The sequence below is a fragment of the Zingiber officinale genome, chromosome 11B, assembly GCF_018446385.1.
Source record: "Zingiber officinale cultivar Zhangliang chromosome 11B, Zo_v1.1, whole genome shotgun sequence".
NCBI lineage: Eukaryota > Viridiplantae > Streptophyta > Magnoliopsida > Zingiberales > Zingiberaceae > Zingiber > Zingiber officinale.
The window spans coordinates 86,227,168-86,242,264 of record NC_056007.1 but is presented as its reverse complement, the minus strand read 5'-3'; the positions used below and the strand labels follow the sequence as shown (position 1 = coordinate 86,242,264).

The window sequence follows — 15,097 nt, the reverse complement described above, 5'->3', positions numbered from 1 at the left end:
CTGGATTATAGGTTCAGCCATGCGCCCAGGGTCTACAGGCTGGCCGGATCCTGAGATGGCTGGCTCTTGTGCTGGCCGATCAACTAACATTCGTTGCTGTCGCTGTTCCATTGCTTTTGCTATTCCGGCTTGGATTAACCTTTCCAACTCCTCTGTCGTCAACGTTACAGTCGTTGATCGTCCGGCGTCTTCCATCCTCTGCTTCTGGGTTCAGGTTGATTTCCCACAGACGGCGCCAATTTGATCCTGCCCCGAAGCTGAGCGAACGACTGCCGGGAAATACCGCTGATGTGGACCTCCGCGTGCGGTGAAAACGCCTTGCTCCTGTAATCACAAGTCGTTAGTGCCAAGCCGGGAAGGGGTTCCCAGCGACGGCCCTCCGACACTCAAGTCACACAACGGCAGGAAGAAAGATGAAGGAAAATGAAGAAGTGAATGGTAGTGCTCAGAGACGTATGTGCGCGTACCTCCGCGGGTGACTGCTCCTCTTCTTATATAGAGCTTCAATGGGTTGACTGCACACTTCTCGGGCGAACGTGACTTCCCAAGCTTTCCTCAATAGCTAACATCGAGAAAGGATCCCTGACACCTTACCTTAACGGGGCGGACGCATTTACGCCAAGGCGGCGTAATCTTCTTCCGTACGATTTCTTGTCCATTCGCGCCGTCAGCCGGCGACATTGACTCCCAAAAGGATGTTAAGACATATTTCCCTTCCCTTCTTAAATGTCAGCTGCTAATCTGATGGTACTTCCTTTGATCTATCCGGCCGACCCACTCTTTGACATTCTACGGATATATATATATTCCGATCGGCTGAGCCTCTTTCTCTCGGCCCGTCCTATATTCAGCCCAACTTCTTTGAACTCTTTAGCCTGGTCAGGTTGTGAGCTCGGCCTTACCATCACGAGCCCCGTCTGCCGCTCGGCCCCTGGGGCCTGCCGTTCGGCTCGTCTCTTAGCTGACCGTCCCCTGGCTTTGACGACCATCCGATCGTTGAACCTCCTCAGCGGTGGGCCCCCCTATATCATCGTCGGATCAATAAGTTTAACAAAGAAAATATATATTAAATTTATTGATAATTTAAATCCATTTAGATTTTTATTTGAATTAATTCTAGATAATTGAAGATCCTAATTAATATTTTTAATAGGTACATAATTATTAATTTATTAATTAAAATTAACAAAATTGCATGTAACCTTCACTTAATATATAAAAGTTAATATTTAATTATACGAATAAAATAAAATTAAGTAGTTTAAAATGTATATTTTCGTGTCCGTCTTCAAATAAATATATGATAATTATTTTCTTCACTTTTCCATAAATTTAAAATTTTAGATCCTTCCATGTCTACTATTATATAAGGTTCAATGAAAGTAGATAAAGAAATAATTTTCTTTTCTTATGCAAAGATAAATTTTCTTCGCCTTCTTCGAGCTCTTTTGTTTTCTCATGTATGCATGCGAGCCTCGCATCTCAATTCATCATCGACTTAACCGTCAAAGAGGATAACACTAACAACGCCAACCCTCAGCTAACAAGCTTTGTTTTGCAGGACATCGAGAGCAGACGCACCAATAAACCAATATAACCATAGATCCAAGTGAGTGATGAAGGACACCATCACTAAATGTTTTTATATTTTTTTTATCATTTTATATATATTGTTCTCCTTGTATACACCATTGATCTAACTAATCAATAATTAAAGAGCAGATCTAAAGACATATATAATTTTTTTCCATATCAATTCAATATGTTTTATTTTCCTCTTATGATTATAAAAAAATAAAAAAATAAGGGTATAGTTATCTTTTATAAAATTGTTCACATTTAACTTTAGTGCAAGGTTAAATGCTATTTTTAGTGCAAGGTTAAATGCTATTTTTTAAATATAGGAAGGAAAAATAATACTACTTCATAGAAAAATACAGGGTTAAAACTATTTTTTCATTCCATTATAAATTTATCATGAGTGTTTTTATCAATTAGATATCACTCTTAAATTCATGGTTGCTCCTCTCATACGGTTAAAGTCCACGATATTCTCATCTTTGAGTTCTCCTAAATCATAATTCCTCCTGGCACCTTGTACATGTCTCTGTTTTAATTTTATTGTTAAAGTAAAAGGTGAAGTTGTCACTTAACGATAATTTTATTATTCCTTTATAGTCAAGGTGTTGCAAATATGAAAATTATCCCTTCATAATCAAGGTGTTACAAATACGATCATCAAAGTGTAGTAAAAATATGATCTCAACTACTCCACTCAGGTCGGAAACACCCTGCATATGACAAGAGTGGAAGCATCACAAAGCCTTACAATTAATGTGGTTGATGACATGGATGAGAGCACTGTGATGTCATGGACTTCAACAATAGCTTGCTTGGTCATGAATGGTTTTGAGGAGGAATGACTTACCATGTTTCGTGGGACAAAGAGAGAGAGAGATTAGTGTCAACAAATATCACTTTAGTTGAAATATTTTACACTAGGTAGGATTAAACTTTGTCACTTTCATCCTAAATAGAAAATTATTGCACATCTAGTTTGAAGGCATTCTATAGTCAAAACTAAAAAAAGATTACACCCTAAAGAGTCTAACAAATTACTCGATATTTAGACATACACATGGACAACACCATCATATGCATATGATAAAGAGGATGACAGCCAAACCTAGTTAACCCTATACATAAAACTTATGGTATTCGGAATATAAATATAAATAATTTTTTAATTTTGATATAAGATTAATGTATTCATAGTGTAAACACTACGATTTTAATTAGTTAATTTTTAATTTTAAATTTAGCAAATTAATCCAAGCCCACAATGCTCGTGTTCTTGGACACAAGTAGAGGTGTTAATTTGGATGAGTTGGATGAATTTAGATTTAGTTGAAAAATTGTTATTAAAAAAATTTCAATTCAAATCTGACATGAATCCAAACTCAATCTGAAAATCTTAAATCTGAATCCAGATAACATGAATAACTCATATAACTCGGAAAAAAACTTTTTAAAAAAAAATTATTTTCATATAATTTTTTATTTTTATTTCAATATTTAACATTGTTATATTACATTGTGTTATTTATATTTATAAAATATCTTAATTTTTAAAAGAAAAATTAATTTAACCTTAAAAAATTCTTAATTCCTAAATTTAAGTTAACTTATATCAACCCAACATCCGAAATTGAACCAACTCAAAACCTCCCAATCTAAATCCGATCCGAGTTTGAAATCTTGTAACCCAAATCTAAAATCTCCCAACTCGAAATCAGTTTTTTTGGGATCAATTCAAATTGAATTGACGAATCAGATTTATTTATTTTTAACAACCTACACACAGGCCAGCCGAGGAAAATATCGTGGCCAGCATAAGTAAAGTCATCCATTTTTTTTTTTTTCTTTTTAAATTTTTCTTGGATATCGCATAATTTATTATCCTTTTAAACCCTTTTGTTAAAATTTTCAATTTCCATCCCTTTTGTTAATAAATTTTCAATCTATTATTATTTTTATGCCAAAAGGGTAAAAAAAAAAGATAATTAAAAAATAAGTGTATCTTTTGTATGAATACTTCTTAAAGTTATTTATCTGATATTATAAATTACTAATTTTACTATGTTAATATTATTGTAATTATTTCCCCTTGAAATGTAATTAAGGCTTTGACGATGTTCATTACCTGAAGAATGTCACCCATTTATAGTTAACTGTCAAATAATTCGGAATATATATATATTTTTTTAAAGAATGTACAAGGTGTTACAAACATCGGAAATTAATTATCAGTATTTGACTATTTCTAAAATCATCTATCCGATCTCATAAAATTTTTTTATTGACCATTAGGATAAATCAGAAAATATATACAACGATCAATCCAGAAGTTCAACATATTTTGATTACGTCCTTTATTTAAAGAAATTTTTTTTACAAATACATCGTAACTGGGATTTAAATTGTAAATATCTATATGATAACTTAAATATCCTACCAGATACATTATATCTATCATCCACGCAGTATATAAAACGTCCCAATAAATATATTTTAATTTATGACCAAAATGAGGATGGAAGATTTGAAGGGCAAAATCAAATGCAAGAGGGACGAAAATGGAGTACTCATACAAGACCCAAAATAAGTGGGGGCAATGACCTAATCTTTACAGATCCTATGGTCCACAAAGATTTGATCAATTTATGGTTTAGCTTTTGTATTAGTGGGGGATAATGACCTCCACTTGTTAACATATAGAGGTCATTGCCTCCCACCAATCTTCTTGTCCTGGTCCAAGAGTGGATCAGGACAAGGAGACTAAAAGATCTCCTGAACTAGAAGAAATCCTACAAATATATTGGTGGAGTGATTTGGATCCTACTTATTTAATAGGTAGAGTCCAGATCACTCCATCAATAAATATCTAAGGGTCTAAAATTGATTAGAGATCTTGGATCAGAGAATCTCTGCTCCGAAAAGATCTGGTCCCCCAAAATCATATTTTTGACGCATTTTTTTCGTGGTGTATTAAACCAAAAAGTTAATGACTCGATGAGATGATTATTTTGCATATCCGACACTCTGATGCTGATCGCGCAACAGACGCCTTTGTTGACCAAAAATACTAAATTAATATATATTTTCTTTTCCTTATTTTTTTGCCCCTATAAATTCGGAAAATGTTTCAATAAGAATCATAAATTCCGATTTTTCATGAAAAAAACTGAGTTTGTTTAAGAAATGCATTTTTTTAAATAGATAGAAATTAATTAAATTCAAATTTACTAAACAAATGGGGGAAGATGAGGCTCAAATTTAGGAGAAACAAATAAGATTTTACTTTTTTACAAAATAAAAAACCTAAACATTTAAAAAAGTTATTATTATTATTATTATTATTAGGGTAAATGATTTGATTTTTTTGAAAATATATTAATATGAGGTCCCTTGGATATTTTTGTGTCGTTTCAAACCTGCCCTAAAGTTCCCTGCACAGCTGCACTGTTTACAACGACAAGCGCGTTGGCGAAGAAGGCAATACGTAGGCACGAAGCGCATCACAAAAAACGTCGCCTATTTTTACGCCCCCTCGAGAAAGACCCAGCTTTATGTCTCTTCCTGGCGCCCTTCCTTTCCTTTCCTCGGCATATTAATTCGTCTCCGCGGCGAACCATCCGTCGTCACCAACCAGATCATCAAGCCGCGCCGCCAGATCATTCAATTCTCGATCGAGACGAGCTGCGAAGACGAGGCCGAGGATCTTTCCCATTTGTCCGATCTGAACATCCGCGGCCAGCAATTGGCATTCACGGCAAAGGAAGAGAAAGGGAAGGGAAGGGAAGGGAAGGAGATCAATCCGATTGGGGCTAATCTGGATGGAGAATATCAGCGGCGGCGGGATCGTGTATTGGATGGCGGAGCACCAGGCCATCGTCGGCTTTCGGTGGAGCCACGCCCAGTCCTGGGGCTCCACCTGGTCCTTCCTCGTCTCCTCCCTCGCCGCCTACGCCCTCCTCGCTGTCGCCTTCCACCTCTTCGTCCGCCTCCTCCGCCTCAAGCCCCTTCCGCTCGGCCCCCTCCCCGCCCTCCACTCCCTCGCCATGGCCCTCGCCTCCGCCGCCATTTTCCTAGGCCTCGTCCTCTCCGTCGCCGCCGAGATCCGCGACACCCGTTGGTACTGGCGCGGCCGCTCCCGCACCACCCCGATGCAGTGGCTCCTCTGTTTCCCCATCGGCACCCGCCCCTCCGGCCGCGTCTTCTTCTGGTCCTACGCCTTCTACCTCTCCCGCTTCATCCACCTCCTCCGCACCTTCATCAACATCCTCCGCCGACGCCGCTGCGCCCTCGCCGCGGTGTTCCGCCACTCCGCCTTCGTCTGCATGTCCTTCCTCTGGCTCGAGTTCTCGCAGTCCTTCCAGGTGGTCGCCATCCTCTCCGCCACGCTCACCCAGGCCATCGTCTTCGGCTACCGCTTCTGGGTCGGCGTCGGCCTCCCGGTCGCCGCCAGGAGCCGGGCCGTTCTCGTGCTCGCCTGCCAGGTCGCGCTCACCGGCTGCAACCTCGTCTGCCACCTCGGCTTCCTGTTCCTCCACTTCGCCAAGGGCGGATGCAACGGCATCGGCGCTTGGGTTTTCAACTCCGTTCTCAATGCCGCGCTGCTCTTCCTCTTCGTCGACTTCTACGTTAAGACGGAGGTGAGGAGGAACAAAGACGAACTCACGAAGGACGACGGCGGGAGCCACCACCTCCACCACTCCGGTTCTGAACGCCATCACCACACTAAACCTCTTCCCTTCGAAGCAAAAAAAGGAACCTAGTTTCTAAGCTCTCTCCTCTGTACAGCATCGGGTAACAAACAAACACTGTCATATTTTTTTTCCCATTAAATGATCATTTTTTCTTGCAATAAATGCAATGAAACAATTGCGGTTTAGATTACGAATACATAGCAATTAATCAATTGTCGCGATTCTCATTCTGTTTTAGCAAAATCCTCCTTTGTTTCTTTACCATTTCAGCGAATTCTCTATACGCATCACTTGATCTTCTTTTTTTGTTTCCTGTTTTATATAAGTTCCATAAAGGATCTATTCTTTTTTTTTTTTTTTATAAAAACGTAGGGAGAATGTTTCAATTCCTTGTTGCTCCATTAGTAATTGTAGTTATTTGTTAACCTTTTTTCTCTTCTTTGTTTTGTTTGCTCCTCGATTACTTTTGAAATAGGTTGGCCTTTCAATTCTAAGTCACTACGCCTACTACAATATTTAAAAATTAAGAAAAATAAGAGGCCCGAATGTCTAAGTCGATTGGAAGAAAATAGCGCGAATAATTGCCGACGATACTGACTCTATTAAGAAAGCGGCGGCCGACTTTGTAATTTTTTATCATCGCGATCAACTGGCCGACAGTCGAAGTCGAAGAGGTTGACAATTTAGCAGCATCGCTGGGAAAAGTCGACTTCAAAGGGCCGTCTCCTTGGTCATCTCCACGAGCTGAGAGATGGGCACAACAAATAAAAGGTACGCGAACCATTGTTCCAGATGTTTTTTTTTTAATAATTCATATATTCGATTTTTACCATCTCAGTAATTAGGACGGTAACCAATATGATTCCATAAAAAAATAAAATAAATTAGGAAGCATGCATAAAATCCCCAAGGATAGCTCAACATAATATATTTTGCGAATTCTCATTATTTAGAGAGTTTGCCTCACTATTTGCTATCGTACCATAGCCTAGGGGGAGTTTCTGATGATGTTTAATATATATAGATGTGATAAAGCTCATGCTAAATGTCACTCGCCGCCAACCCCACGGTAGGAGTAAGGTGTAAGGTAGGTTGTTGATGATGTGATGTAAGAGGATTTGGTAGATTTTTTTAAAATTAATTTTAGTAAATTATTTTTTTATAATTTTTTTTAAAAATATTTTAGATATTTTAAATAATTTTTATCTTTTACAATTTTAAGATTTTTAATCTGTTTAAAATTTTTATAATTTGAGTCTGTTTCGATTTTTTACATTCTATTAGTATTTTTCTTTAAGATTTTCCTTTTTGTTTTTTTTAGGATCTTAGACTTTTTAATTTATATAAGGGTATGTTTAAGAGAAGATGTTTGGTTAATAGTATATTTAGTAGTGCAATTATTTTTCTATTTTTTAGTAATCTTTTTTGAATAAATAAGTTTTAGAAGATTATTTTCGATATTCATACGCGAATCAATATATTCAATAGCTCACAAGATAATCGTCATCTTACCTAACGTCAATTGGTATTAAAGCTCGATGGTGATAAAAGGTTAATACGCTTGCCCCCAGCGCCCCCCCCCCCCACCCGTCTCAGGGCCAACACGGAGGAGGTAAATCACAGGCGGCTACTAGGATTTGGAATTGCGACTAACACATAAGGGAGACATTTACCTTAGTTTTGCCGAGATTCGAATCCCAGACCTTATGATGACAACACCTAATGTGCTAACCACTAGTCCATCCCAAGGGGACAATTGGTATTAAAGCTCGAGATCCCATGGATGGTCGTGGTAGTTGTGATTGTGGTTGATACAATGTGTTGTGAATGGGCCCAGAGGTAATAAAGGATCGATGGTCAAAGTGACATGACAATCAAAGTCAATGTGGGGCGGTGGTCAAAGTCCTGGTGAGGTGGCAATAAGAGTCAGAGTGTATGTAATTAAACGAGCCATCCTAGCCCGGGCTCAGCTCCTCATTCCTCTGCGCTAAGTTCCTCAGTAAGAAGTCGATCGGCTCCATATCTAATCAAACTTAAGAGGTTTTAGTGCTCCACTTCAATATCAAAGCACCAGTATACAGTCGGTTGAATTTAGTGTTGGTCGGACTTAAAGAACTCAACTCTCCATTCTTCGAGCACAAGTCCCTCAGTATACAGTAGTCGGCCTAAGAGTCGGTCGGGCAGGAGGGACTTAATGCTCCATTCAGTACCAAAACATAGGATAAGCTCGGGAGGACAAAGTTCTGGTCGGGTGTAGGGGGCCTAGCTCCCTATCCTTTAGAGGTATTCTCTCAGCACATAGTAAAAATAGTCTCCTAGTATATAGCCAGTTGGACTTAGTGCCGGTTAGACTTAGTGTTGGTCGGACCTAGACAACAACTCATTTCCCACTACTATAATACAACTCTCAGCATATAGCTGGTCGGCCCAAGAACCGAACAGACTTGCAAAGCTTATCTCCTCATCTCTTAGCACTAAGGTAACGCTCAACATATAGCCCAGTCGGCCAAAGAGTCAGTCAAACTTAAGAGACTTAGTTCTTATGAGTGTGGCTATACATATTCCAGTATCTGACATCAAACATTTTCAGCCGTCTTATTTATTGTAGAAGTTTCATATACATGTAATGGAAGATTCCTCGGAGGATGATGCCACATCTTCCAGACTGTATATCTTTCATTACTAGACATATTCTGACAACAAATATTCTTTATCGCTTCATTATTGCGGAGGTTATGAGAGGCAACATAAAAGGAGGGGGAGGGGGAGTTCTCCGTTGACAATGTATGTTTTACATTTTTACGTGCTTGGACGCTTTACATTATGCACACGTATCTACTGTTCATATTCTTCTTTTCTACTTTTCGCTCGACCACCGTATTGACTTGAGCATCGGAGTGTCAGCGCCAAGGACCCCCTCCCTGATTCTTGCTCTAATGCTCCCCTTTGCTCTCTCTTTGGTGTGCACAAAAAGGAGTGGCAGGCATCAACTCTTCTTCATCTCGAAGTCTTCTCCTAGCCACGGTTTTCTCACAGTCAATAATAGAGTCACCTATCCAACGCGTCATCTTCACTGATTTCAGATAGGATCAAATTTGACATCGTCTGTGGGAACTTCACCTGAATATGAAATAAGGAGATGGAAGAAGTTGGACGACTCACAACTGTCACTTTATCTCAGAAAGATTTGGAACTGCTTATAGCTGCACGAGCATAGAAATTGGAGCAACAACAACAGGCGACCGTAGAGCATCCCTTGCCAAATGACCCGGCCCTATCAATGATAGGGTGACATACTGAGCAAAGGACGCAGGTGGAAGGGCCAACTCGATTTCAGCCAGCTCCTCCCCCAACTGGCTTCATGCAAGTACTTGCGTAATTGAATAGCTTGCTGGTTGTACCCCCATCTTCGATAGTATATCATCGAGCTTTGTTTCGGACACCCTTCGAAAGAGCATGCCAAGTAGAAAGACCCCAAGCATCATCTTCTGAAAACACGTTCGCTTGGGACCTACGAAAGGGAAAAGCTTCAATGGTTAGTAGCTCCCCAAAATAGATCAGCATGTCGTTCTCCAAAGAAATATTGGAGGATAAGCTACTAAATCATTTCTGGCCATTAACTATTAGAGAATATGGAGGGGCAGCTAACCTAGAAGACCAACACCTCAAGTTCGAAAACATAATCATCCTTCAGCAATACATGGATGGAGTAAAATGCCGAGTGTTGCTCACCACACTCTCTGGCTCGACAGAGAGATGTTTTAACCGGCTTCCAGCTGAGTACATCTGTTGCTTCAAGGATTTTCGTAAGGCTTTCCTACATCACTTCACCAGCAGCTGTTGGTACCATAAAGCTATGTCAGCGTATTCTTACTCAAACTGAGACCCAAGGAGACATTGAGGGCTTACATCAAAATGTTCAACCAAGTAGTCATGAATGCTCTCTTGGCCATGCCATAAATTTTGATGAGCGTCTTTTCTAAATGGCTCACGGATAGTGAGTTCTTCTGCTCATTAATAAAGAAGCCCTAAGAGACTTTTGATGAGCTGGTCAGACAAGAGGAACTTAACACTCCGTTCAATGCCAAAACACAAGATAAGCTCGGGTGGATAAAGTACCCATTGGGTGTAGGGGGCCTAGCTCCCCATCCTTCAAAGATATTCTCTCAGCACATAGTAAAAGCAACCCTCTAGAATATAGCCAGTTGAATTTAGTGCCGATTGGACCTAGAGGACATCTCATTTCATATTACTACAATACAACTCTTAGTATATATCCAATTAGCCCAAGAGCCGAATGGACTTGCAAAGCTTATCTCCTCATCTCTCAGCACTAAGGCAACTCTTAGCATATAGCCCGATTGGACTTAAGAGACTTAGTTCCCTATTTTTATTTCCATTCTCCCATCACACCACCGGTTGGACTACCTCTAGGAGATAACATTGTCAGAGAATCATAACAACCTGTTAGAGAATAACAACTACTTGTAATAAAATATTTCGTTATACCTGTTATGGAACCTTTCTATGAACGTGGCTATACATATTCCAGTATCTGACAGTAAACATTCTCAACCGCTTTATTTATTATGGAGGTTTCATATACATGTAACGGAAGATTCCTCGGAGAATGATGACACATCTTCCAGACTGTACATCTTCCATTACTCGACACATTCTGATAGCCGATATTCTTTGTCGCTTCATTATTACAAAGATTATGAGAGGCAATATAAAAGGGGGATTCTCTCGATTAGCGAGGTACGTTTTACATTTTTACACACTTTGACGTTTTACATTACACACATGCATCTACTATCATCTTCTTCTTCTATACTTTTAGCTCCACCACCGTACTGACTTGATCCTATCTAAAAGTGGTGGAGATGGCGCGCTGGGTAGTTGGCTTTGTCGTTGACTGGGAAAAGACCGTGGCTTGGAGAATACTTTGAGATGAAGAAGAGGCAATGTCTGTCACTCCTTTCTGTGCACACTAAAGAGATATGTCATGGAAGATTTCTCGGAGGATGATGACACATCCTCCAGATTGTAAATCTTCCATTACTCGACATATTTTGATAGCAAATATTTTTTGTCATCTCATTATTACAGAGGTTATGAGAGGCAACATAAAAGTGGGTTCTCTCCATTAGTGAGGTATGTTTTACATTTTTATATACTTAGATGCTTTACATTATACACACGCATCTACTATTTATCTTCTTCTCCTCTACTTTTCACTCGACCACCGTACTAACTTGAGTGTTGGAGTATCTACTATTGGATCATGAGAGGGGGGGGGGGTGAATGTCTTTCATCGAAAATCATGAGTTAAACTGAGTTATGAAGTGGAAACATTAAAGAAGGACAATACACAACAAAAACTCAGTTGATTTTACTTAATTTGGAGCCTTCGGTGACTCCTACTCTAAGATCCAGATCTGGCGGACCTATCGATAGGTAATACACTAAACACCTCTTCCGAAACTATCGGAAGAGGTAATCGATGTTAGAGTGTATACTAAAAGCCTAGCTTTTGTATAAATATTTATTTAGAAATAAAGAATCACAATGGTCAAATATCTACATTTATCTGTTAAATGTAATTTTATCAATTAATTAATATAGTAGACAACATGGTGTGTGGTGTCACACACAGAAGATCATGTTGTCGGTTCTTTATAAATTATAAACAATTGCTCGCGACTAAAATGGAAAGGAACAAACCGTTGAAGTAGTCATAGTGTAATTAAGTATTAGTTTATCTTAACTAATAAATTACACTGATACACTCCAAGTGTATTGAGTAGGACCATTTTAGGTAAGTTCTTTTTGTACTGACTTTATAAGAGGACTAGACCTTAGTTATTATGGAAGTGTGTGCTCTTAATCCTAATATAATAACAAACACATATATTTAGTATTATTTCTTTGACTTATCAATGGGTGAGATGTAACTCGATAAATCAATAAGCCCGATAAGTTGGGAAATGATATTACTTATAGTGTGTGTTGTTGATTATAGAAGGAAACTGTGTCCTAGTAATCTAGATTGAGAATGACCCCAAGAGGAGCTCATAAGGATTGTCATGTTAAACCCTGCAGGTGGACTTAGTCCGACATGACGATAAGGTTGAGTGGTACTACTCTTGGACTAAGATATTAATTAAGTGAATTGTCAGTAACTCATTTAATTAGTGGACATTCATTATCTTAGACACAAGGAGACTAACACACTCATAATAAGAAGAAGCCCAAAAATATAATTTGGGATTGGTGCGATAGTTCAATAATAGTTCTTTAGTGGAATGAATTATTATTAATGAAATTAAGTTATGTGTTCGGGGCGAACACGGGATGCTTAATTTCATCAGGAGACCAAAACCAATTCCTCCTCTCGGTCCCTATCGTAGCCTCTTGATTATAGAGTACTATACCTACATTCTTACCCATCCTATAGGGGTCGGCCAAGCTAGCTTGGAGTACAAGCTAGGGCCGGCCAAAGGCATGGTTCATGGGTTCATGAGGTGGTCGGCCCTAGCTTGAACCCAAGCTTGGGTGGCCGACCCTATTAAAATAAAAAGTAATTTTATTTTTTAAATTTTTTTCTTATTTGGATTCCATGGTTTTAAAAAAGAGTTTAAAATTTAAATCTTTCCTTTTATAGCTTTCTACAAAAGATTAAAAAAAGATTTGAAATCTTTCCTTATTTGTAGATTGAAAGGTAGATTTTAATTTTGAGAAAACTTTCCTTTTTTAACCATGTTCATGATTTAAAAAGAGTTTAAAAAATTAAATATTCTCTTTTATTAGTTTCTACAAAATATTAAGAAAAGATTTGATATCTTTCCTTATTTGTAGATTAAAAGAAGATTTTAATTTTTAGAGATAACTTTCCTTTTTGGAAATCATCCACATGTTTAAAAGAAAGATTTTAATTTATAAAATTTCCTTTTTACAAATCACTATGAAGGGAAAAATTATTGGAGAATTTTTTTATAAATTTCCGGAGATAAATTAGGAAGTTTTAATTCTTATTAAAACTCTCCTTGTTTATAGCTTAATAGGTGGTCGACCATTGTAATTAAAAAAAGGAATTTGATTTTAATTAATTAAAATTTTATTTTTCATGGCAAAAGAATTAAGGAAGTTTTTATTTAAATTTCCTTATTTGCCAAGACCAAGGATTATAAAAGAGGGGGTAGAGGTGCCTTCATGGGTAACAACTCTATTCTATTTTTCTCCTCTCTTTTTCTCCTTGGGTGTGGTCGACCTCTTCTTTTTCTCTCCTCTCCTTATTGTGGCCGAAACTTCTTCATTGGTGGAGTTCTCTTGGTGGCCGGATCAAGCAAGGAGAAGAAGGAGAGAAAGGAAGCCTAGTCTTTAGCATCCCTTGGAGCATTGGTGGTGGCCGAACCTCTCCATCAAGAAGGACTCTTAGTGGCCGAAACTTAGGAGGAAGAAGAAGGTGTTTGGTGGTTCTCATCTCAGAAGACCGTTGCCCACACAACGTCCGAGGTTAGAAGATGAATACGGTAGAAGATCAAGAGGTCATTAAAGTTCACAAAGAAAGGTACTCGGAGTCTAGGCCCCTGAAATCTCTCTAGGTGAGGATGCTCTCGCCAAGTCAACAGTAGATGTTGCCGAAACAAATCAAGATGGCGTCCATGTCTATAGAATCCAAGCGCTCGAAAAGTTAAGAGTCATCCAGAGTCATTAGCAAACAATTGTTAGAGTAGATTGAGTTTGATTAATACAAGCGCCCAGAGTGCTTTTGGCGATCAAAGAGTATCACATCAGCAAATAGTTAGATCAAAGACGAATTCTATAAATAGTGGGATGAAGCTCGAAGTTTAACACAACACACACAATTCGAATACTTCTGTTTCTGTTCTCTAGTGTTTTTACGATCTACACTTGTGCTACATTGATGTAAGAGACTTCTCTTCCTCTAGATCAATTTCCATAAAAGGAGAAGATAGTGGACTTTTTATAGTTCTTGGATTAACAACTCAAGGATTGTAACCAAGTAAACTTTGTATCCTCTTTCTTTTATAATTGCTCTTTGTTTTTAATGTGTATCCGTCCTTGCTAAATCGTTAGCAAGAGAAATAGTTATTTTAATTTGCAGGTAGCTATTTACTCCTCCCCTCTAGCGATCCTAACTATTTCTGCTACACCAACAATTTGTATCAAAATCGGATCGTTTAGAATGACTAATTGCTGACGTAGCAACTAGATCAGGGGATCAAGAAATGGCGGGATCAAACATCCATCCACCTAAGTTCGAGGACGAGTTCACAATGTGGAAAACTAAAATGGAGATATTTTTTAAATCTAATTCTGAAATTATTGTTTGTATAAAATATGGTTTCAAAATGCCTAGGAAGGAGTAGAAATCGATGAACAACGATGAAACAAAAAAGCAACAAGATGAATTAATTGTGGTAAAAGGTGAATACGCTCGCCCCAGTGCCCCTGCCAACCCGTCCCAGGGCTAACACGGAGGAGGTAAATCACGGGCGGCTACTAGCCTTTGGAATAGTGACTAGCACATAAGGGAGACATTTACCTCGGCTTTGTCGAGATTCGAACCACATACCTCATTATGACAACACCTCATATGCTAGCCAATAGACCCATCCGAGGGGACATCAACAAGATGAATTCATGACAAATGGTAAGGTAAAGTTTCATCTATTTAATATGGTACAAATACAAGAGTTCAATCGGATTGACGTCTATGAATTGTCCAAAGATCTTTAGGAAAAGTTCTTAGAACTTTACGAGGGAACTTCAGAAGTAAAGTCAGTCATATGGAATTTACT

At 38.5% G+C, this 15,097-nt stretch overlaps 1 protein-coding gene across 1 annotated transcript; it reads left to right on the top strand.

The window, feature by feature from the left end:
- Window positions 1-5,341: 5,341 nt before the first annotated feature.
- LOC122035317 (elongation of fatty acids protein 3-like) lies at window positions 5,342-6,459 on the top strand. The gene has a single exon (XM_042594729.1). The coding sequence runs from the start codon at window positions 5,397-5,399 to the stop codon at window positions 6,336-6,338; it is 942 nt and encodes a 313-aa protein (XP_042450663.1). The 5' UTR covers window positions 5,342-5,396; the 3' UTR covers window positions 6,339-6,459.
- Window positions 6,460-15,097: the final 8,638 nt, after the last annotated feature.